The following is a 25,388-nucleotide window of genomic DNA, read 5'->3' as shown; positions in this document are numbered from 1 at the left end:
CCCCATTATTGTTGGCCTCCATTCTTTCCTCTGCCCCTGTCCTTGACCTCTTTTAGCTGGTATTTCTTTTGGCTTGTCACATGAGTGACCTACTTGTAAGCATTTTTGACAATACAGTGGTTTCCATTCATACAATTTTGTTGCTCCAGTACTCTCCCCTTAGGGTCTCGAATCTTAATCATCTTGGGGAGAGGCCTAGTCACATCCATTTCAATCTGTATTCTCGCAAAGGATATGCGACTTGCTTGTGTGGTACACTCATCATCATATAGTGGTTGTCCCAAACTACTTCATATTTTGCTTAGAACCACAGAATTCCAACAGTTAAGTGGAAGATTAGGAAGTTTTATCCATATCGAAATAGTAGTGAGGATCTCTTCTTTGAAATTAAATTTTGGGAGCCAAGGCTTTATTATAACATGTCTTTTGAGAAAATAGTGAGGTCCTGCACACAACACCTTATTCCTTTCCTCTTCATTTGCAAATCTAACTACAAAGTATCCATCAGAATGATATAGAACTACTGGTTTAGCAGAGAATGACCCCTGGGCTACAATAAACCTTTCCATAGCTCCAATTGATGGTATTGCTCCTACAACATAAACAACCATCGAAGGAGCTCATTTCTTATCCTCCTGAGCTACGACATAATTTCTACTACCTTCTCCCCCTCAACAATTAATGGAGCTATATAGTTTAAGTTCATACCTCTCCCAGTTAGTCGGTTTGTGGAAAAGAGGTTCGCCCACGGCTTCTCAAGTGATACATCCGGAAGGTTTAACTTTCTCTGTGCTCCTCCCACATTCTAGTCCAAGTTTACTGTTCCATTGATCTCGATGGGATTTTTTTGGATACCCCCACCAGTTCCTCATTGTTGTGTTAGCTCCGACCATTCTTCATCTCTTACTTGTTTCTCTTTGTCCAAATCTAAAACCACCACTGCCATAGCTTCTAGTGTGCTCAGTTGTATCTCACTCCGTGGAACTGTGTTTATTTTTCCTCCATTAGCACTAGTAGAAATTCCATGCAATATTTCCTCTGCTCGATCTTTTTGCTCAGGTTTCCGTGGTCGTCCTCTTCCCATTTCCGGCGAGGTGCAGGTTAATGCACTCTAACGTGCGTCAGGCTCAGAGAGATAAGATTTGAAATGGAAATTTGAAATATAATGTGGATATTACCTTGTAATCTTAAACATATAAAAAGGAAAGTTAGAATTAAAGAGTTGTCAAAAAAAGGAAATAGACATATTTATTGAAAAGACTAAAAAAAAAATGTGACAAACAAATTGAAACGAAGAGAGTACTATGTTTGTGAAATTTATAAGCCATTTCCAGAGTGTTTGAACCACCTGCGGTTTGTTATTTAGGGGAAACCATAATTGTTAAAATGTTATGCCATGACGGAGGGCGGGTCAAAGAGAGGAACTGAGAGATTTTTAGGTTGACAAATTTCCTGGATGAACATGACATCTTAGCTAAATTTCATATCAAAATTAATAGGAGAAGAAAAGAAAGATAAATTTGGGATCATATCATTATTGTGGGATTTTGGGATTTTGGGATTTTGTGGCGACTTTGTCGCCACTAAAAGTCAAGTTCTTTTGTAGTGAATTTTAGTTGGCAATGCTTAGGTGGAGGGATTAGTCCCATGTGGCTTGCTACGTCACTAAAAATTGGGGTGTTAACTCTTGAGGGTATTTGTGGTCTCCTGGGATAACTGCGGGGTATTTTTGATCCCAAAATGTAATGGAGGGTATAAGTGGTCTATTTCGCATAGTTCAGGGGCAATTTTGACCCTTTTCCGTAAATTTTATAAGGCATAACACAAATTTACAAATACGTTTTCGAGTTCATAACCCGATCGAGTAACGAATTTGTGATATCTGCTGGGCTAAAGCGCGCGGACAATACCTGCCATACATTTGGATCGTAATATTAAAGCACTTGATATTCCTGAAGTATAACAGAGAGCTGCGATTCATTATTGGAACAAATTATAGTGTTAATATAATTTCGAACCTAACTTGGAAGTGTAAATGCTAGAGAAATTTATCGAAATCTCATCACTTCAGAAACTAATTACTTAGGTTATTCTAATTTTTGATATTACAAATCTTATCAGATTTTGTTGCGTTCAGATACATGTATCTTGGGATACATGAAGTCAAAATTAGGTGAATTTGTTTTAGATACATTATATCCAAGTGGTTTCACATGTATTTGAGATACATAACAAATCTCGTTCGCCTCCTTCCCATCTTGCTCACCACTCTCCTATGTATCTGATATCTCAAATACATACAAATATATGTATCTATGTGTATCTAGTGTGATTCACTTGTATATGGAATATATGACTATCTCCCTCGTCTCCCTCCCCGTTTCACCCCCGTCTTTCCTTATTTTAGTGTATTAGATAACAAAAATACATGTATCTAGGTATATCTTTCTCAATATATGGTAAGAAACTCTTAATAAATACTCCCTCCGTCCCTATTTACTTGTCCATATTTCCTTTTTTAGTTGTCCCTATTTAGTTGTCCATTTTGCCAAATCAAGAAAGGACAACAAATTTTTTCCTATTATACCCTTATTTACACTTCTTGAAAATTGTAAAAGTGTATGTTGTTTCCGTCCAATTTATTTCACTTGAATTCAAATAAGTGGTTGTAATTTTGAAGTGAAAAGTTGTCATAAGGGTAAAATTGTAACTTCACTGTGCTAATCATTGTTGCCTTAATCTGTGTGTCATTTCTAAAGTGGACAACTAAAAAGGGACGGAGGGAGTAGTACGATACATAATTATTTGAAAATATAGGTAGAATTCATATATATGATGATATGGATATATGTCTAATAAAGTAATTTCTCCTAAATATTACCGTAGTCTTGACATTTTTCTAGGATTTAAAACTATAGTTTAGCAAATTTTTGTACTTACTCCGTTTCTAATTTATGTAAAGATATTTAACTAGACATAAAATTTAAAATTAAAAGAAAAATATTTGAAATTTATTATCTAAAATAAGTTATATATGTTAAATCGGATGCCACTTGGGGTTACGTTCTAGTTTCTCAAGTTAGAGTTGTTACATATATCTATCATTTGTATCTCATGACAATTTAATTTTATTCTTATATGAAGTTCTGTAACCTAGATATATTGCCATGTGTTGCTTCAAACTTTTTTCTTTGCGTAGCCATCTATAAAAAAGAAAAATACCATTGTTACAGAATCTAGTTATATCTTTCTTTCATTGTTTTTCTAAGAGAGTGGGGAAGGGGGGAAATAAAATTAACTATTCACCCACAAGAATCTCAGAGTTGATAACATTATATTAATCAGATTTATGACATCACTAAGAAAACAAAATAATCCTTGAATATTTTTTAATAAATGCAGCGACCCAAGTATCAACAATACAATTGACCAATAAAATATTACTCTATTCAATCATTTAATTTTTCCGTGTTGCGGAAGTCATATGTAGATGTAAATTGTAATACTCCTCCCATCTCAAAAATATTATTGTATTTTTTTTATATGCCTCGTAAAAAAAACATCACTTAAGAATAATTTTTTAAATTATTTTATCTTTATTTATATCTACTTTATGTATATATGTATCATACTAAAGTGTTTATAATATTCTAAAATAATTACTATTAAAAATTCAAAAATATTTCTAAACTTTTATAATAACAAGTATTTTAATACATATATTTTTAATAAAGATGATAAACTCTACGAGGGAGTAATATGATTTTGTATATATGAATGAGGTGGGTGCATTTAATCTAGCACACGTAGAGGGGAGTTGGCAGTTTATTGAAAATCCGGTCAACGTGTAGAGGGGAGTTGGGAGTTTATTGAAAATCCGGTCAACGTGTAGATGCATTTATTAGCTAACATAACAATGAATGAGTACAGCTATTACAGTTGCACAGTTAGTAGATGTCAACCATAACACGATAATAAGCCCTTTCCCTTAATTAACCTACACATGAGATGGACAATATAGGATAATCATCGAACGTCCATCAATAAGGTAAAAGTTGAGACAATCTATTAAAATAATCTTCAATTACATGACATATGGCATCACCGGATGCATGCTATGTTTTTGCTATCCAAAAATAATAATCTTTAATCACATGACACGATGTCATCTGGTGCTAAGTTTTTGCTATCCAAAAACAAGGCAAATTTAGCCTTAATAAAGAAGTGGACATATTTAGTTTCAACTATTAACTTGATAACAAATACGTTACATTTCGCATAGTTCTAAAACAAGTTTAATTAACTCTTTGACCAATTGAAATTTTATTTGTAGATGGTCAATATAAAGAATTTTTATATATTGTAACAATTTGAATATTAAGGTATGCCGTGTAACTTATAAAGGTTATATATCTAGTAGGAAAAAAGGATAAATATATCCCCGAATTATCGTAAATGGTATACAGATACCCTCTGTCATACTTTGGGGACATTGGTGCCCCTGCCGTTCAAAAACTAAAACATATATACCCTTTATACTAATGGACATACACGTGTTATAATCTTATCCCCCGACCGATTAAATATTGGATCGACAGACAAGATTATGCCACGTGTCCCTATTTAGTCTTCCGTTAGAGTGAAGGACATATAAACTCTAGTTTTTGGATGGCTGGGGCACCAATGTCCCAAAAGTATGACGGAGGGTATCTGCATACCATTTACGATAGTTCAGGGGTATATTTGTCATTTTTCACTTTAATATTTTCCTTGGTAGTATACACCACCTAAGTCTCAGTATTTTCCATAGTTTAATTACTTATTTATTATAAGTCCATTCAATAATAATAAAAAATTAAAAAGAGGAAAAAGTCCCTCTCATTATTGGGATGGCTAGGACCATCTTGTAGGTAGCTAGCTTCTCTTTTACTTGCTTTATATACCCATATCTCCCTTCAGAATTTCTACACCCAAACTTAAAACTTAGTTCTCTCTCTTATATAGAAAAAAAAAAAGTTGTCTATTGACTTGAAAATAGCAATCAATTTATAATCTCAAAATGGCTCCAGCTTCTTACAATTGTATTTTCAATACAATATGTGTAATGGACGCTTCCACTCGATTAGGCACAAAGCTAGTAAAACGTCTTCTCAAGAGAGGTTACACTGTTCATGCAGCTATTCAAAATCATGGTAAGATCGCCCATCTCAAACCATCTGTCGTATTTCTGTTGTACACGAACATTAATTAGGAAGGGTTTTGACTATTAAACTCTTCAATTGATATTTGAACAATCAAACGTCATAGGGTGTTTGTATTTTCAGTTCAAACACGATAAATAATTTGAGACAAAGGAGTATAATCACTTGTTTATTTCCTTCTTAGGCGAGTCGTCGTCGTTGAAGAGGATTGAATGTGAAGAGAAGAAATTGAAGATATTTGAGTCGGACCCTTTTGATTATCATAGTATTCTTGATGCTTTGAAGGGTTGTTCTGGTTTGTTCTACTCATTTGAACCTCCAGCAGATTATCCTACTTACGATGTACGTAACCTTATTACTTTCAATACAAGTTTATTGTTTTTTTATCTTCTTATTAATTTCTACAGCTAGCTAAGCATGTGTTTACAGTGTGGAAGTTAGTGTTATTTATGATTTAATAATAAGATTTTGTTCTATTGAGGATTTTATAGTGACCAGGAAGAATGTGTTAAAATAAAAAAACAAATAACTTATGCATCACCATAATTAAATAATGATGTCCCGTCGTGGTAAATAATGGGTACGTGTATAATTATATTGAAAAAAAATACCATTATTTTAATTCTCTTTTGATGTTAAAAGAACTTATTATTATTATTGTTAAACTTATGCACCACTTAAGATATCATTATTGAAGTAACTACCAATTTTGTTTTTGTAATGTCGGAGCTAGAATTTTGATTAAAGGGTATCAAAATATAAAAAAGTAAAATTATATAGAAGTCAAAGGGTGTTAGTATGAAATATTTTTACCTAACTACACAATATAATTTTTCGATGAAGGAATGTTGATCATATGGCTCCTTCACTGCTCTTTTGATGTTAAAATAACTAAAACGGAAAATATATTTTTTAATATACTAGAAAAGTAAAAAATAAACAATAATAATGAAAGAGAAAAAACTATATAATTCTAATTAATAGAGCCGGTTTCTGTACACGTAAGGGTTACATATTTCGTTACGCAGACACTTATAAGTCAAACATTATTTAGATAGGTACTATTTAAGGAGCGTGATAAATTAGGCAGCTAGCAGTTGAATGAAAGGGAGGTAGCAGGATGTGACAAATTAAATTAAACATATAATAATAACATATCTAATATAAAAGCAATATACAGTTTTATTAAATTATTTTTAATACACCATCGACTCATCGGGTATATATGATTGCAGGAAGAAATGGGAGAAGTGGAGGTGAGGGCAGCACATAATGTATTGGAAGCATGCGCACAAACAGACACAATAGAAAAAGTAGTTTTTACTTCCTCAGCAACTACAATTATTTGGGGACATGATAAAGATTCTGCACCATCTATTGATGAAAGACATTGGACTGACATCAACTTTTGTCGTAAATTCAAGGTATCCATATTTATCATGTGTTCTTTTTTCTTTTATTCTTATATCATATTCAAGTACTTCCTCCGTCCACTATTGTTTGTCAAAATAAGATCATGCACAATACTTAAGAAAAATTTAATATAAGGTGCAATTTGACTAATATAATCCTACTATCAATTATTATTAAAGTAGTCCTATAACTTTAAAAAGGCTACTTTTTGAAACCAGTAATTATGTAATTATTAAGGGAAGAATTGAAAAAAAGTGACTAATTATTTCTTTATGATTTAAATTGACAATTAATTTTGGATAACAATTTTTAGTATACCTAACAAACAATAGTGGATGGAGGGAGTATTATTTACATGCACGTTTTATATGAAGTATATAGGTCAAAATTATTTTTCATTCGTATATGTTAAATATATGAACACACTTAACGAAATCTCTGACTTGATCATTATTGAAATGGACAGTTGTGGCATGCTATGTCAAAAACACTAGCAGAGAAGACAGCTTGGGGATTGGCAATGGATAGAGAAATAAACATGGTGACTATTAACTCAGGACTGTTAATGGGTCCTGAATTAACCATTACTAATCCTTATCTGAAAGGTGCAGCTGAGATGTATGAAGATGGTGTGTTTGTGACTGTTGATCTTGATTTCTTGGTGGATGCCCACATTTGTGTTTATGAAGATATAGCATCATATGGTAGATATTTGTGCTTCAATCACATCATTAACCAAAAACAAGATGCTCTTAACCTTGTCCAAATGTTGTCCCCTTTGCCTTCTCTACCTCAAAGGTATACTAGTACACCTCATTTTTATTCATTTGGTTTATGGATAGAGTTTAACTACTTACGATGTAAAAGAACTTTTAAACTATCAGATCACCTAAAAGATCTTCATAAAAAGTGAGACTTATTATCATGAAAATAATACATGTTACCTGTTACAACATGTAAAGTTGATTTGATAGTGTGCAAAGAATTTCTTATATTATCATTGCATATAATAAGTTAAATTCGACCAGCTAGATATTTGTCTTAGGGTGCCGCAAGGGTACATCTGAACCCTCTTTGTTGCAAAGTTGAATTTTATTTCTTTGAATTCTCTCACATATACATAACACATAACTAATATTTTTCGTTTTGGCATATGATAGTTTGGAGGAAGACACAACGATAATACAACAAAGGATCAGCAACAAGAAATTAAACAAGCTTATGGTTGACTTTAGAGGATGCCAGCCTCAAATGATGGACCAAAATGCAAATCAAGACATTTGCTTATGATGAAAAAACTACATATTAAATCAAAGGGATCTGAATCTCTTATCCAAGTGTACAAATAATGTCCAAGTGCAAATCAAATGCGATAAAATTACTTTTCCCAAACCCCACTTCCCAAGTAGGCAAGTTACTAAAAAAGTTGCTCCTAAAAAGAAAGAAAAAGAGAGGACACATAGATGGCTAAATGCAAGGCATGTAATCATGTTTATGTACAAAAGTCAATAAATTAAAAAACACCATGTGAATTATGAGTTGTTTTTTATGTGCAAAAATGTGATGGTTACTTTAAGTCTAATCGTTTACTTGCAAGTCCAACTTTATACAGCTGCTAGCTAGTGGATGATATAGAAGGGAACAGGGGCAAATACATCTCCGAACTATCGTAAATAGTATGCAAATACACTCTATTATGTTTTTGAAAGATTGGTGCCCCTGCCGTATAAAAAGTAGAGCATATATATGCCCTTCACTCTAACGGATCGATGGATAAGATTATGACATGTGTATGTCTGTTAGTATAAAGGGTATATATGCTCTAGTTTTTGGACTGCAGGGGCACCAATGTCTCAAAAGTATAACGGAGGATATCACATACCATTTACGACAGTTCAGAGGTATATTTGTCATTTTTCCCTATACAAAATGATAAGAGAAAATTTCACAATAGCAAAGAGATTAAACTTAATAAGTCTTCTTAGCTATAGTTTGTTTAATTGCACTTCATAGCTAAGTTACGTTTGCTATGGGTATTTTCGTTTGTATATTTTGATTGTCAATATATAAATAGGGTAAGTATATACCAATTTTGTATTTATACATTTAAGAATTTTTTATAATTCCGTTTGTATATTTCGCTACAAATAAGGTAATTTATTATTTTTCATAATTTATACAAATAAAATGTATCAACAAATCGTATACAACTAGCTAAGGTAAGCATATACAAATTCATAGCAAAATTTAAGAAATTGTAGCAGTTAATTATAAATATCCAAAATTGTAGCTAAATTAAATAATATACTATAAATATTTGTCATTTTCGCATAAATTTTTCCCTAATGATTTAGTCTTTGGGTAAGGTTCGCTTTCAAATTTAATTAAATTTTGAAAAAATCAGTGTACAATTTCCATCAAAACTCTTATATTAGCCTTTTTCAATAACAAAGTCCATTGTTCCCATCAATACATTATTTGTTTTCTAGATACACGTATTTAACGTTGCTTTCAAATTAAACGCTTGTTGGTTCTAATTTTCTCTTAGAAAGACAGCAAACATACGTATAGTTATATAAATTCATAAAATTTTGACACGCTTACAAGAAAGATAATTGTCAATGCACTATATATGGACCCTCTACATCTTCTTAATTATATGGCAGCCTAATTATATATCACTCTTTTGAACACTTGTTTTTGTCTACCTATTGATCATTTACAAGTTTGCCTCACACAACTCTAGAACACTAGGCATATTACGGAATGGTGCTTAAATGATACACTCCCACTCTATACCAATAATGATATATATATTTATAATGTCACGATCCAAAAAAGGACATGATGATACTTGTCTTTTCTCATTAAAACAAGTCAGCCTCAACCCAACGAAAACGAAAGAAATGTGAAAATATAAAGCAAGAACAAGACGAAGGCAGAAAACTTATTCATTCTAAACAAACCCCAAAACCTGGTTGTCACATGTACAAGCCACTAACGAAAATACAGAACTCGAAAGATAAATACAAGTCTCAATCATTGTTTTTCAAGTAGAACAAAGCTTAAAGAAAAGAAAAAGAGGGTCCGCCGGCAAGCAACTACCTCTCAAATCTTTCAACGGGCCTCGACTGTCAGGAGAAAAAGAAAAAGATCACGCGGATCTAGTCTCGAAAACTACACAAGTGTAGAAGCAAGGGGTGAGTACCAAAAATACGGTACCCAACAAGCAACTTAGAAAGAAGGCATCTACCTAGAAATGGATACCCCTTACACTTTAACTGAACCTTCTAAAACTACAACCTGCACAATAATCAACCCAACCTAGCAATTCTACAATGCACGACTCACAAGGCCCGATATTCACAGTTCAATCTTCACAATTCAACAACCCAACAAATCAAATAAGTCAATATCAATGTCAAGTAGTTTGGTTATACGCACAAATACATCAATCACAATTAATGAGTAAGTCACGCATAAGCATAAAAATATCGAGTCACAATAATCAATCTCTTGCCAGAACCATTTTTCATCGGCACAATATTACTAGTCGGGACCATTTTCCATCAACTTTATATTACTAGTGGGAACCATTTCCCCTCGACTTTATATCACTAGCCGGAACCATTTCTCATTGTCTTTATATCACTAGTCGGGACCATTTTCCACCGGCTTTATATCAAATCACTAGCCGAAATCATTTTCCATCGGCTTTATAAACACTTGCCATAAATGACCTCGGCATCACAACACTCACCGGCAAAGACCTCAGCATCACAAATCATCACATGTTTCATCACAATCTTCACAATCAATGCATACAAGTAATATCACACCACACGGAAGAGATAACAATTCACACAATTCAAGTCCACATTCATGCTTTCAAGCATTTCATCAATCAATCATCAAGTGTCACAATAAGGCAATTCACATCATCATGTTCATCACAAAGTCTTTTTCATTTCAACCCCTTTTTATTCATTTAGATTTATCAAGTGGACAATTAAACCTTTCACCTCATCCCATTACTCCCAACACACAAGCAACAAAGGAAGCACATGAATTCTACTAGAATACAAAGTTTATAAGATCACTTGTCTTAAATCAATCAATATCAATCTAAGAATTGAGTCTTCCCCTTCCAAAACACTTCCAAAGTCACACAATCTATATACAAGAAAGTATTTACCATCACATTTCAGAAACAATGATTCCCACATCAATCCTCATGAAAAGTGGGTCAATCAACACAAAACTCAATTCCAAAATAAGGTTTGAATCCAAATTTTATACTTGAAACATTACTCAAGGCTTTAAGAACTCATAAGGAAAAATCATTTTGAAAAATGGCTAAAAACCACTTCAAAATCATCATTTTACTAAGTTTTTGGGTTCTTGCAGATAAGCTCAAATTCCTCATTTCAAAAGCTTGATTTGAACACATAAATTCATAAACAATAATGGGTAATTTAACATTTAGAGTTAAGTATCGTTACCCAAAAGTTTTTCCTCAAAAATTTGTTCCAAATTGCCACCACAAAGCTCTCAAACTTCAAATTAAAAATGGTGAAATAGGGGGTAAACCCCGAAATGGCAAGCCAAAAACCCCCTCGACCAGGGGTTCACTTCCCTGCTAAAAACGCATCCCTCACAGAAGTGAAGAGGCTCTCACTTAAGCGACCAGCCTTCGCAAAAGCGAGGCCTGCAAACACACCAGGAAAATACAGCCAACTTTCAACACTCCGAAAAGACCCTTGGGATTCATCCGAAACCCCATATAAGAAAATCAATTATACTCGATGTTACGGACTTAATGGAATTGTCAAAATACAAATTCGAGGTCTCCTTGACCCGACATCCGTGAAAATCACAAGGAACTAACTCACGCCTAAAAAGGCTAAAACAAGCTCAAGACCTCCCAAAAATCAGTCAAGATCTCACTTATGCCTAAAATCATACCCTGAATTCAACGAAACTCTCAAAATTTTAATCGATAAGTCTATTTGGCACCCACGGACTCTAAATCATGGATCCGCCACTGCCTATATAGACCGTTCGATCAAACTACATATACTTATGTATATCATATGTATAAGTGTGTGTGTGTATATATATCATATATTTAATACATGTATCAACATCATTACTAATAAGCGAGAGTTTCGTGGGACATTCAAAAGGGTATATCTGTCATTTTCTCTTGTCCTTTTCTTGTCTCTTAGACACGTGTGTTTTCTCATTCTGAAAAATTGCATTTCACTTCATTGTTACCACTTCGTCTCATTCACCTTCTTCTCTCGATGTTTGCCGCATGTGTTTGTACATCCACAAAAAAGATCACTTCCATATTCACCAATATAATGCTTTTGGTATGTTCTCTGTTTTCATTCATCGATTTTGTGGGTTTTCTTTGAAGTCTTGCCTCTTGGTCTAATATGGGATAAGACTTTTGGCTTGATTTGCTGGGTTTATGTCTTCTTCAATGTTTTCTTTGAGGCTCCCGTAAAACTTAATTTTAATTTGGTTTGTTTGTTGAATCCGAAAAAACCTCCAAGAAGAAGCTTTGATTTACATGGTTTGCATTGTTCTACTTGGTTGCTTTTACTTTGAAATAATTTGGTGTGTAAAACATTTCTTCGCTCGGAACAGCAATAGACTGCCAATACCAAAGTAAAGCTACTTATCCCTAAGCCATCCGAACTACAACATTCACATGTCTCATACTAATCTATTATGCCTTTAATTCGTTTCATAAATATTTTGACCTTTGTGTGTGCATGGTTTCTCTTATTTCAAAGTCTTTTCCTTTTGTGCAAATATGGTAATATTTTCATATTGACACAAACCCGCACAAACAGTAAATATGTAAACTATAGCTATGGAGCTTAATTAAGTTTAATATTTATAGTGGTTAGTTGCGAAAGTTCCCCAAAAAGACAACAATGGGCTCCAATTATTGACTAAACCCAACCAAGACTTACGAAGACTCAATTTTGTAACACTTGACAACTAAAATAAGATTTTTTGATAAATTTTCATTGAAGATGCAGAGCAGTTACCAACTTCTCTGGGTGAGATTTTTGGAGCAACAAGACAAACAAATTTCGATTACCGCCTCTCTTATATAATAAAGCACCACATTGATACTATTGAATATAGACGTTATTCGCATAAATCAAGATTGATTATTCTTGATAATGATGTCATTGTGAGGAATCATGTTCGTGAATTTACGTTCACTATAACTAATTAAACTCAATCGTCTTCTAGCAATTAAAGGACTCTTATGATTCTCATGCAGGTAGCTCTTCTAAATGGGATCACATTGGGTGGTAGAGCTGCAATTTCAAACCCCGCTGTTGCGACTGTAATATATCGTGTCATATTCATATCCTCAATTTCATTGCTTGAACGTTACATATCATTTTCTTTCACTCTCTTATATACAAAGGCATTTTTACTGATGATGTTATTCATTTGGGAAGACCTTTGCTAATGTGAATTTGGGAGATTTGTTATAGTACATAAATTGGAGCTTTTGCTAATCATAGCCAACTGCTTCATAAGTTACTATAAGTTTGTACACGCATATGCATTAGAATTATAATAATGATGGGTGAAGCTTTGAATAGATTACGTGGCAATTTAGTTTTCTGCTTATGAATAACCTCACTAGAGATAAGTTGCAGGGAAATGACTCAAGGATTTCATGGTTTTGTGCTTGGCTTTAGTTTTCCTTTCATGTTTATGATTAGTGGTAATTATAATCAGTGGCGGAGCCAGAATTTCGCCTAAGGGGTACCAAAATATAAAGAAATAAAATTGTGTAGAAGTCAAGGAGTGTCAATGTGTAATATATATACATAACAAAAATATTTCTATTCTAGCTACACAATGTATTTTTCCGACGAAGGGGTGTCAGTCAACACCCCTTAATTACATGTGGCTCCGCCACTGATTATAATGTGGTTTCTTTCCAGTCAAATGTACCAGAAAGTAAAGATTCCATGAGAAGCTTCTATTTCCAATATTACCCATACAAATTGTTGTGCTTAGTAGTACTTTGTTTGTTTTTATTGACTAGCTAATGTGGTTGAAGTTAATAATTCTCTTTCACTCCTAACAAAGAAAAACCAACTGATTATTTCTCTGTGTTCAAAATATATAGGTGAATGGAAACAACATAATAAAATCGGAGAGATAATTTCTTTCATGCTTTTTGTCAATTGGATTTTCCTGAATTTAAATAGCTTATCCTCAAAGTGATGTGTTAAATATCTATGCAATTTGAGCTTTTAGATGCATTTCCACTTCAAACTCTCTCTTATTGGTAATGACCATATCGATCAAATTGTGTTAATGTTCACTCCTTTAATTTATTTTCAGATAATAAAGAAGTTTCAACCTGAAAGAACCTACTTTTGTTCAGAAATTCCAGAATTCAAAAGCTATATCTCTGTTTTAACCTTTTCGAGAAAGCTCCATGTAACATTCTGCAAAATATATGTAACATACTATAAAATGTGTTAATGTTGGTATTTATTTTAATTATGTTGCATATTTACAGGTCTTTCTTTATAACTACTTTTATCTCCGCAATATGCCCGTGCCTTGCACGGGAACCCTTATCTAGTATTAATATAAAGTACACACTGTCTATACATTTTAAACGTATTTCGTAAACTAGATAGCCTAATACAAAAATGAATATGAAAAAAATATTGAATAATGTGTTATAATACCACTATAACAAAAAAATGTTGTCTATGGCTTTTATAAAAGAGAAAATTGTACATAATAGCAAACTATTAATTTAAATTAAATGTTATAACCATATTTTGATTTAATTGTACCCCATAGCAAACGGTTGCTATTTCTCCTCTCTCCTGGTGAATCTCGCTCGCCAATCTCGTTCTCTCCCTCGCCTCTCTCGCTTTTATACAAACGCAAATGTATAAAATATGTTTGTGTTTGTATAAAGCGAGAGAAAATTATATATATTTATATATTTTCGTTCCCCTCTCCCAGATCTCGCTCACCACTCTCCCAGATCTCGCTCGCTCACTCGCCTCTCTCACTTTATACAAAAAGGCAAATGTATAAAATGCGTTTGTGTTTGTATAAAGCGAGAGAAAACTGTATGTATAGATATATTTTCGTTCCCCTCTCCTAGATCTCGCTCGCCACTCTCCCAGATATCGCTCGCTCACTCGCCTCTCTCACTTTATACAAACACAAATGTAACATGTGTTTGTGTTTGTATAAAGCGAGAGAAAATTGTATATACAAATACAAATGCATATATTTTCGTCCTATACACTTGTGATTATACAAACACGATCTTCCCCTGCCCATTTTTCTTTTGTCTTTCTCTCTTTCTCGCTTTATACAAACACAAATTATACAATTGATCTTTTGTATATGTATACCAAATCAAATTATACAACTGCTTTCTTTTGTATATGTGTAGCGAAATTATACAACTGCTTTCTTTTGTATATGTATAGCGAAATATACATATTTATGTTTGTTATGGAGCGTAATTATGCAAAATATAGTTATAGCATACAAAAATATTTTTTATATTTGCTATATGTGAAAGTTGCTCTAATAATAAAGGTCAAACGTGCGAGGCACATTCTTAGAACTAGTGTGACATAAATTCAAAGGTTTCAATGGCATTATAGTTATGAAAAAACGTGGTTTACGATTGTTTCCTTTAAAATATTAGGCAAAAGTCTTATATAAACAAACATTTAAGGCATGACTTTCAAATTGAACTTCTACGCCTAATAGGATTTCTATCCCAAAGTGCAATAGGACATCGACTCTCAACAAATTCTACAGCTAAAACTAATTTCACAACAATTCTACAAGGATTCTTCATTTAAAATATGAAAAATAATAATAGTAATGTAAATATAAGTAACAAATATATATATATTTTTTTTTAAAGTTATTGGATTGATATTACACATGTTTCTATACATAAGTTAGGCCTATATAAATTTTATATAATAATAAAGGTCAAACATGCAAGACACGTTCTTAGAACTAGTGTGACATAAATTCAAAGGTTTCAATGGCATTATAGTTATGAAAAAACTTGGTTTACGGTTATTTCCTTTAAAATTTTAGGCAAAAGGCTTATATAAACAAACATTTAAGGGATGACTTTCAAATTGAACTTCTACGCCTAATAGGATTTCTATCCCAAAGTGCAAATAGGACATCGACTCTCAACAAATTCCACAGCTAAAACTAATTTCACAACAATTCTACAAGGATTCTTCATTTAAAATATCAAAAGAAATAAATAATAATGTAAATATAAGTAACAAATATCTGTCGAACTCCATCTCATGTGAAATTATATCTGCCAAGCATAGTAGGTTGCAAAAAATGATACATTGTTTATACGTTATATAACATTATATAATAGTGTATATGAATATATCACGTTAGCTACAAACTATTTGCCTCAACGATACATATACCGTATACGTAAGAATCCCATAAATGGGAAAATAATCGATCATCAAATGTATTACAAGTTATTTAAGTAATTGAAATTTACTAAAATGATGTAAACTGAATCTGTTAGATGATTTTAACTAAATGGCAAAGCTTCTCCGGATTTCTATCCTACTTGCGTTCAAGACCAACATTTTTTTCCCATTATTATTGTTTCCTAGATCTGTTTATCACAATAATAATCATAGGTGTATCTTGCGGGTTTTTCGGGTTGGACCCCTCGTCAAAAAATCATAATATATATAGAAAATTATACAAAGTATATAAATAAAAAAAATACTTTTCATATATATATCATAAATTTTGAATACCCTTAAAAGGAATTTTTGGTTTCGCCACTATCTCGTAAATAGAATAAATATAATCATTTAATATTTATATCACATGTACAATTACTCGTAGAAGATAATTAAATCCAAAGTTCATATTCTATAATATTCACCTTTTTAGGACCACTACTAAATGAATAACATTTGGCTAATTTTTTTAGATTAAAATTTCCAAGAATTCTATTTTGAATCAAATATCAAACCAAAATATAATTTGCCATTCACGTAAGGAGTTTTTTTTTTTTTTTTTTTGAGATTTTGAATTATTCCTTGTCCATTTGTTGATTCTTGAAAATAAGTGCACAAAGAGTCTATATGTGGATTTTCCTTTCTCCAAAGTATATTCTTTTGGATTCACGTTTCAGGAAGATATAATATAAAAACTTGACTTTTAACTTGATCTCAATTAATATCACTGCATCAAAAATGATCATTAGCGGTAATTAATTTTTAATTGCCGCTAAATATGTATTTTTAGCGGCAATTAGCACTCTTTGTATATGTCCCTAAAGCCTTTAGCGACATTTGGTTTTAATGATACTTAACTAATGCCGGTAAAGACTTTAGCACTTTTTATTAATGTCAATATTTATTTTTGCTAAAAGTTGTTTTTGTTGTAGTGTATTTATGTCCTTTAATTTTTATGTGTGCATAAATAGATACTTAAATTTATATAAAATTAAATAAATAGACGTAAACATCCTACCTGGCATAATGTATAGTATAATACAAATCAATTCGTTTATGTATTGTGCCTTATCGATGGAATACATTCTTGATTGTTAATGTTAAAGTTTAGTACTATAGTAATATAATATACATATTATAATAAAGATTCGTGCAAAACTGTGGGTTGATTCCAAAATTAGACAAAAATAATAATCATATATTAATTGAGACTTTAATTTTATATAAGATTCTAAAGGACTTTGTTAATGGATGCAAATTGCTTTTTTATAATTAAAGTAGGAAGTGTATGCATGTGTAAATTGAATTATTATTTTAATAAAAAAGTTCAACTTATTACTTTATATAAGCACTTGTAGACTGTAGTGTATATTTTGTAGACTATATAACATTGATAGAAAAGATATTTTATTCGATGGATATACATAGATAACTATTATTTACATATTAATTTCAATATTTACACTACAAAAGTCGAATAGTTAAAACAATTGATCAACTATATATTACTGCATTAAAACATCTAATTTTATCAGCAATAAATATTCATATTAATAAAACATGATAAGTCTTTATTAGTATTAGTTGATCTAATTAATATTGCTATAAGTTTTAGAAATATTTTTTAAAAAGAGCTAATTACCTTTAATTAAAATGCATATTTAGCATCAACTAATCTATTGCCGTTAATTAATTACCGCTAAAAATAATTTTTTCCATCCCTTCTCCTTACAGTCAAGTGGCTAAACGCCCCTCCCTAGATAAGACACGACTATTATTTTTTTGTCTCACTTTATATGATATAGATAAAATTTAGAGAGTCAATTAAATTTTGATATAATTTTAAAATATTTTAAATTGTTAATTATTGTAACTTATAGTACATTTTACGTATTTTTTAAATAATGTATGTTACGTTCCTTGTCCCAATATATGTAGCACACATAGAATTTCAAGAGTCAGTAAATAATTGAGATTTATAATACATTGTACGTAGTTTCCAAATTAAAATAATACATGATACTTCTTTTGTCCCATTTTATGTGACATAGATAGAATAATTTTATGAATCAATCGAATTTTTTTTATAACCAATCAATTTTTATACGTTTTTTTAAAAACAATTAAGTTGTCAATTAGCGTGATTCATAGTATTTTTTACGCTTTTTTTAGATATATAAGAAAAATAAAAATAAGACAAACAAATTAAAACGGAGAAAAAAAATAAGGGAATGTATATGTAAGTGTGGAACCACACAGGTGAAGAAGGCACGTCGACCGCCACCTGTGTGGTTATCCACACTTATATATAAGTAGTGGATACGTAACATAGATAGATTAATTTTATGAATCAATCGATTTTTTTTTATAACCAATCAATTTTTATACGTTTTTTTTAAAACAATTAAGTTGTCAATTAACATGATTTATAGTATTTTTTACGCAATTTTTAGATATATAAGAAAATTAAAAATAAGACAAACAAATTAAAACGGAGAAAAAAAATAAAGGAATGTATATGTAAGTGTGGAACCACACAGGAGGCACGTCAACCGCCACCTGTGTGGTTATCCACACTTATATATAAGTAGTGGATGTATGAGTTTGAGATCAAATCTAGCTTTTTAGTTATTGAGTTTTGAATTAATAACTAAAAACATACAGATAGAATAATTATTTTATTCTAGACAAATCTGCCAAAACCCAATATATAAACTAGCATTTTGAAGTAATTGTCACACTCAAAAAATATGGAATCCCATAGTGTGGAGAGTATTGAAACACAAATTCTGGAGCCTAGTAAAGGAACCTCTTTCTTTAGAACATGTTTCAACGGTATTAATGCATTATCAGGTAAACATCTCATTATTTGTTTTTCTTTTTGTTGTTATTTTCATGACACATCCAAAAGTAGAAATAAGTCATAATCACTTAGCTTTATCGAATATATGATCCAAGATAGGAGGAAATGAAGGTCGAGAATTAATGTAAAAAGACTAATAGGTAATTGCGCTATCTAGTTTCCCTTGTCAGTGGTATTAGTATTTTTCGCCTACTTTCTTATACTGGTTACTTTTACCTATTATTTCCTTTGTTTCTGTTATTGTATTATTTGTTGGTGCTACTGGTATACTCTTTTCTTTTTTGTTTTGTTATGTTTTACTGGAGTCGAGGGTCTATCCGAAACAACCTCTTTACTTTCATAGGGTAGGGATAAGGCTGCATATATACACCAAATACCCTCTCCAAATCCCACTTATGGAATTTCACTGAATTTGTTGTTGTATAGTACTTTAATTGAAGTTATATGCATCGACAGAGTAAACATTTTTTTACTATCCTATTATAATTTATTGGTGCAACTTGGTATTCTCTTGTCCTTGTTTTTCTATGCTTTACTTTAGTCGAGGGTCTAGCGAAAACAACATCTCTACCCTCATAAGGCATAGTGATAATGCTGCATGTACACCAAATACCCTCTCCAGACTCCACTTGTAGGATTTCACATAATATGTTGTTGTATAGCTTAATTGAAGTTGTATGCATCGATAAAGTAAACATTGTTTACGTTATTAATTAGTACTGTTTAATTAACCTGTTGTAACATGTTACTGATTATTATTTCTATCATCTTAATTACCTATGCTTATCACATAGATAAATTTATTTGTAATCAAGGGACCTAACTGTATAAATATTTACGAGCTCGATATATAAAACTTAGGCTATTTTTTTTCATTTTTCTATCATATAGGTATTGGAATAATATCAATACCCTATGCACTTTCACAAGGAGGATGGTTGTGTTTGATGCTACTTTTTTTGGTAGCAATTGTATGTTGTTACACAGGATTACTTTTGTAAAAATGCACAAGTGTTTCACCATCAATTCAGACATATCCTGATATTGGTGAATTTGCTTTTGGTAACAAAGGAAGAATCTTGATTTCAATTTTTTTGTATCTTGAACTATACTTTGTTGCAATTGAAATCCTCATATTAGAAGGTGACAACTTGCAAAATTTATTCCCAAATGCAAAAATTCATGTTGGCTGTGTTAAAATTGTTGCAAGGGAAGTTTTTGTTTTATTAGTTGCTATTGTAATATTGCCAACAACATGGTTGAAAAGCTTAAGTTTATTGGCATATGTTTCTATTGGTGGAGTTTTGGCTTCAATTGTTCTGGTTTTTTCAATATTTTGGATTGGTGCAATTGATGGTATTGGATTTAAAGAAAAAGGTGTGATTTGGAGATGGGATGGATTGATAAGTGCAATAAGTATGTATACATTTTGTTATTGTGGTCATGCTGTTTTCCCAACAATATGCAATTCCATGAAGGATAGGAGCCAATTTCCCAAGGTAATAATACCTTATTTTGATAAACATGTATTATTATTTCGGTTTCAATTTACGTGATATTATTTGACTAGACATGTCATATTACACCAATAATCATATATATATATATATATAAAAAGAGAGAACCATAAGTCCGCCTACGTGGCGCCACCAGAAACAAGAATTTCCTTTTAATTTATTTATTTATTTTCAAAATTAGTCTTTCCCTTTCATGAGAAGTTGTGACTTTTATGAAGAGTTGCGACTTTTACGAAAGGTTGTGACCTTCCCAAAGCGTCATGACTTTTCCAAAGAGTTGTGACTTTTATGAAGAGTTGCGACTTTTATAAAAGGTTGTGACCTTTACGAAGCATCGTGACTTTTCCAAAGTGTTGTGACCTTTCCGATAAGGGACAATAAGCATTCGTTCACACTACCCTTTATTGTATATAAATAGAGGGATTTTCTCTCATTTTAAAACAACGAAAATTCTGAACTTATTCTTCTTCTTTTGCACAATTAAATATTCGTGTACTTTGCTCCTGTTGAGTGGCTTACTGACACCATTGTTTTTATATCAATACGTTGGTGAATAAAATCGTTCCATCCTGAGAGGATCTAATTCTTCAAACCTCAGGTGTCACGCCCCGAGCCTACACCCTGGGCGGGACCGGCACTCGGAGACCATTGCTGGCCCCAAGCGAACCCTTGGCCTGGCTTTCTTAACTCAGCGGAAACCTACTCAACAGAATAACTCAATGCTATGCAGAGACATAAACAACTTAATGATACATGTCTGGCCAAAAAGGCAACTCGAGTCTCAAAATAGAATACTTACATATATACATAGATAAGAGACTCAAAACTAACTGACTGACTGTCTATAAAGCCTCTAAAATACTTAGATGGATGTTGGGACAGACCCCGCAACACCCTAATAAACAAAACTAAGAGAACAAAATAACTGAGCCCTCTGGAAGCAAGGAGGCTCACCACTGACTCTAGAGTGCTCAACTGGATCAACGGCGTGCAGAATGCTGATCCTGGGTACCTGCGTCTGCATCATAAAACGATGCAGGCCAACTGGCATCAGTACATGGAATGTACGACTATGCGAGCTGGACCGCTAAAAACAACTTAAGCTTGAAAAGGGATACAAAAGAGAACTTACCTTGGCTCTGTACAACTCAAGAATAACTGAACTTAATATAAAGCAATGAGACACATGCAATATATAAAGCCTTTGAAACTATTAAAACATGACGTAAAAATCATATTTATAATATCATGAAAATGCCATGCTTCCTCTCAAAGTCTACTTGGGCAATGCATGAATGAAGTCCCATACCCCCATCCATACTAAGCAGAACTTATCGAGGAACCAAGCTCTTTTTACTGTTGTGGGAGTTTCTCTAACCGATAACCACCACTATGAAACTAAGTGGTGATACAACGTTTTACCTCACGTTGCCCAAGGACCATCCTATACCTTGCCATCGATATAGGACCTTACTTTAACTTTTGCTTAATGGATCCACTAGCTTAACTTTCGTGATCATCTAAAAAGTATGATCCGAGAAATCCCATGTTTGGCTACATGGTTCTTATGGAGAGTTGAGTTAATATGAACTCGTGTCCCCAACTCGGTGCTCAAGACTACTCCCAAAAATACTTTAGCTCATAAGTGTTTTAAACACACCTTTCTTTAGTTGAGATAATTACTCAAAACTTAGCCCGAAGGCACTTGAAAACTCTTTCTAAAAAGAACAAATCAAAACCATATTTTTAATATGATCATTGATGACTCGGGATATTCATACTGCTTAAACATTGATGGTATATCTAGAGACCATACTGTTTAAACATTGATGACATACTTGATTTGTCATATCTAATCATATTTTAGAAACTCTTTTGAAAAACTCATCTTTTATTTTTTAAAAGAGATAGTGCTCAAACTTCTCAAAACTCTTTTGGAAATCTCAGTTTTCTCTCAACTTAAATGTAAAAACACTTATAAACTTCCTTGGGAAATACTCAGTTCCCTAATTACTTTTGAGAAATGAACTCAACTCGTGACTCTTGACTTAACTCGAAACTCGATACTCTTTACTAAACTTGAAACTATATGCTCTTTACTCTTTACTAAACTTGAAACTTGAAACTCTTTACTTAGCTTGAAACTCTATACACTCTTTGCTTGACTTGAAACTCTATACTTAACTTGGAACTTGAGCCTTAGAATGAAGTTAAAACGTTTAATGAAGACTCTTGAAAAGCTTTAAAGACTTGCTTGGACTTACTTAATTTCTAAGCTTGACTTCACTTGAATCGGAAACTAACTTCACTTAAATTGAATTATGGATTCAAGGACTTGATTGGTGTTTGGAAGGACCTCATGGTGTTTAGGAATGATTTAGGAATGATTTGGGGCAGCCAAACTAAAGAAAATCTTCGAACATAAATTCTGAAAACAGTGGAGTCCGCGTCCTGTCCGCGACGCGGAGAAGATTTTGTTCACAGAGGGAACAAGTCCGCGACGCGGACGTGCTCCTCGCAAGCTGCCAGACTTTCTCCTTCGCGTTACCAACTCTAAACTTTCTAACTTCAAGGGTTCCAGCCCCAATCACTTAAAAACATGAAATCCCTCAACATTCAATAGATTTCAACTCAAAACCCCAACCGGAAACAAGTCCCAAATCATCAAGAATCTCAACATTACAATCAACAACAATACCAACAATAATTTCAACAACAACTAACAACTTTAACAACTTCAACCACAACAACTCACAACTTTAACAACAAAGCCAATCCTTTCTTAATGAATAAAAGGGGTTAGGTGTGTGGGGGAAAGGATCACCCAACACTAAAAGCTCACATACCTTGATAGGGATCACCCCCGACGAAAATCCACGATGATCTCCTTGCTTGATCTCCTCTTCTTCTCTTCTTCTCTTCTTCTCTTCTTCTCTTCTTCTTCTCTCTTCTTCTCTTCTTCTTCTCTCAAAACCCTCACTCTCACTTCTTTTTAAAATGGTAAAACTGATCAAAATGATCAGCCTAACACATTTATATAACCAAAATAAAAGGCTAGAGAAAAGACCAAAATGCCCTTAATGATTCCCGGACGGATTTCCTTGTCAACTGCCCAACTTTCAAAGGTCATAACTCGCTCATACGGACTCGGAATTGAGCAAACTCGGTGGCGTTGGAAAGATCGTTCCGAGGGATATGCAACCATAACTGGAAATACTTCTAACTCATCATGAGCTAGAAGTTACGACTGATCAAAGTTGGCCAAAAACTCACCTTTTCCATACTTGGCCAAAATTTCCAAAACTTTAAAATTCTTTCCAAAAAAATGAAAATTTCCAATCCTAAGCATCTTCAAAGCTATTTCAAATTGTCGGATCTTACATCAGGTATTAGAGGGGAATAGTTTTCTTCAGTGGACTAGATTTTTTTTCCTTTCTATTTCATTCTATTTTTACATATCCTGGTATTTTTTTTTTACAGTCATTAATTTATTCTTATAATATTAATTTATTGTTTTTGAGTACATGTTTTAAACTCTATTGTTTATGTTTCTGCAAAGTTATTGTCTCCGATTATATTGAACATATACACATATAGTAGGTATATTTATTGTGCAGAAAATAATTATTGTACTCAGTTCGAAGAATTCATGTTTTGATATTCTGTATAAAATTCTACAAATTAAAAGTACTATATATAAGCTTACATATTATCTATTTTTATATAGATTAATTTCTCACTTATGTTTTCATGTTCAAGCATAATTTCTTTTTTGAATTTGTTAACAATTTATTGAACTTTTTCCTGAGACATATATCACAATTGTATAATATGTGCAACTTAAATGTGTTCTTTTTCCTACGAAATACCTTTGTGTGTGTGTGTATGTGTGTGTGTGTGTGTGTGTATATATATATATATATTCTTATTTTCTTCTTTATTTTTCTTTTAATGTTGATTAAAGAACCAATTATTTATTATTTCCTGAATAATTCATTCATTAGAGGTTCATGAGTTATGTGATAATGTCAAATAATCAAATTCATGTTAGAATACTACTAATATTTTTTTTAAAACCTATTTTTTCCATTATTTTTAATGTATGGATATTAGTAAAGGATTATTTGCAAGTTCAATGCAATTATTATTTATGACCGCGCAAAGCGCAGACAAATTTCCTAGTTATAAACATATTTTACTTGATCATCGTGTATATAACTTAATTTTCTTTTCTTTTTTTGTCAAACAGGTTTTATTTGTGTGCTTTATATTAAGCACCATTACCTATGGATCAATGGCAACTATGGGGTACTTAATGTATGGACAAAATTTAATGTCACAAATAACATTAAATCTCCCTATCGGGAAAATTAGTTCAAAAATTGCAATATATACGACAATCTTTAATCCAATAACAAAGTATGCTCTTGTCATCTCTCCAATTGCAACGGCTATTGAAGATACATTACCTTTACGAAAGAGTAAATATATCGTGAGCTACTTCATCAGAACATTTTTGGTCATCAGCACAGCCATTGTGGCGTTAACCGTTCCATTTTTTGGATATGTCATGACATTTACTGGCGCACTTTTGGGCGTTACCGTGTCAATATTGTTACCATGCCTATGCTACCTCAAGATCAAGAAGCCTTCATATTCGGAAGTTGTGTTTATTTGGATGATTTTGGTTTTTGGCTCTTCAATTGCCATATCTGGAACTTACACTTCTTTGAAAAATATTATTAGTCATGTGTAGGCGTGACGAAAAAACGGTTTGAACATAATTTGAATGGATCAGAATGGACTGAATCAATGGGTCGTTGCTCAATCATGTCCT

At 32.3% G+C, this 25,388-nt stretch overlaps 1 protein-coding gene and 1 pseudogene across 1 annotated transcript; both read left to right on the top strand.

The window, feature by feature from the left end:
- The first annotated feature begins 4,968 nt into the window (after window positions 1-4,968).
- On the top strand, window positions 4,969-8,156 carry LOC125831623 (cinnamoyl-CoA reductase-like SNL6). Its single transcript, XM_049510793.1, has 5 exons — window positions 4,969-5,192; window positions 5,386-5,543; window positions 6,437-6,625; window positions 7,081-7,412; window positions 7,775-8,156. Exons 1-5 carry the CDS (start codon window positions 5,060-5,062, stop codon window positions 7,902-7,904), a joined length of 942 nt encoding a protein of 313 aa, XP_049366750.1. The 5' UTR covers window positions 4,969-5,059; the 3' UTR covers window positions 7,905-8,156.
- A 10,765-nt stretch (window positions 8,157-18,921) lies between these two features.
- Window positions 18,922-25,307, top strand: LOC125831080 (amino acid transporter AVT1I-like; annotated as a pseudogene).
- Window positions 25,308-25,388: the final 81 nt, after the last annotated feature.

The sequence above is a fragment of the Solanum verrucosum genome, unplaced genomic scaffold (genome assembly GCF_900185275.1).
Source record: "Solanum verrucosum unplaced genomic scaffold, falcon-dt-bn FXZP01000049.1, whole genome shotgun sequence".
Classification (NCBI taxonomy): Eukaryota; Viridiplantae; Streptophyta; class Magnoliopsida; order Solanales; family Solanaceae; genus Solanum; species Solanum verrucosum.
The sequence above is the reverse complement of the archived record's forward strand: the minus strand, read 5'-3'. Positions and strand labels throughout refer to the sequence as shown.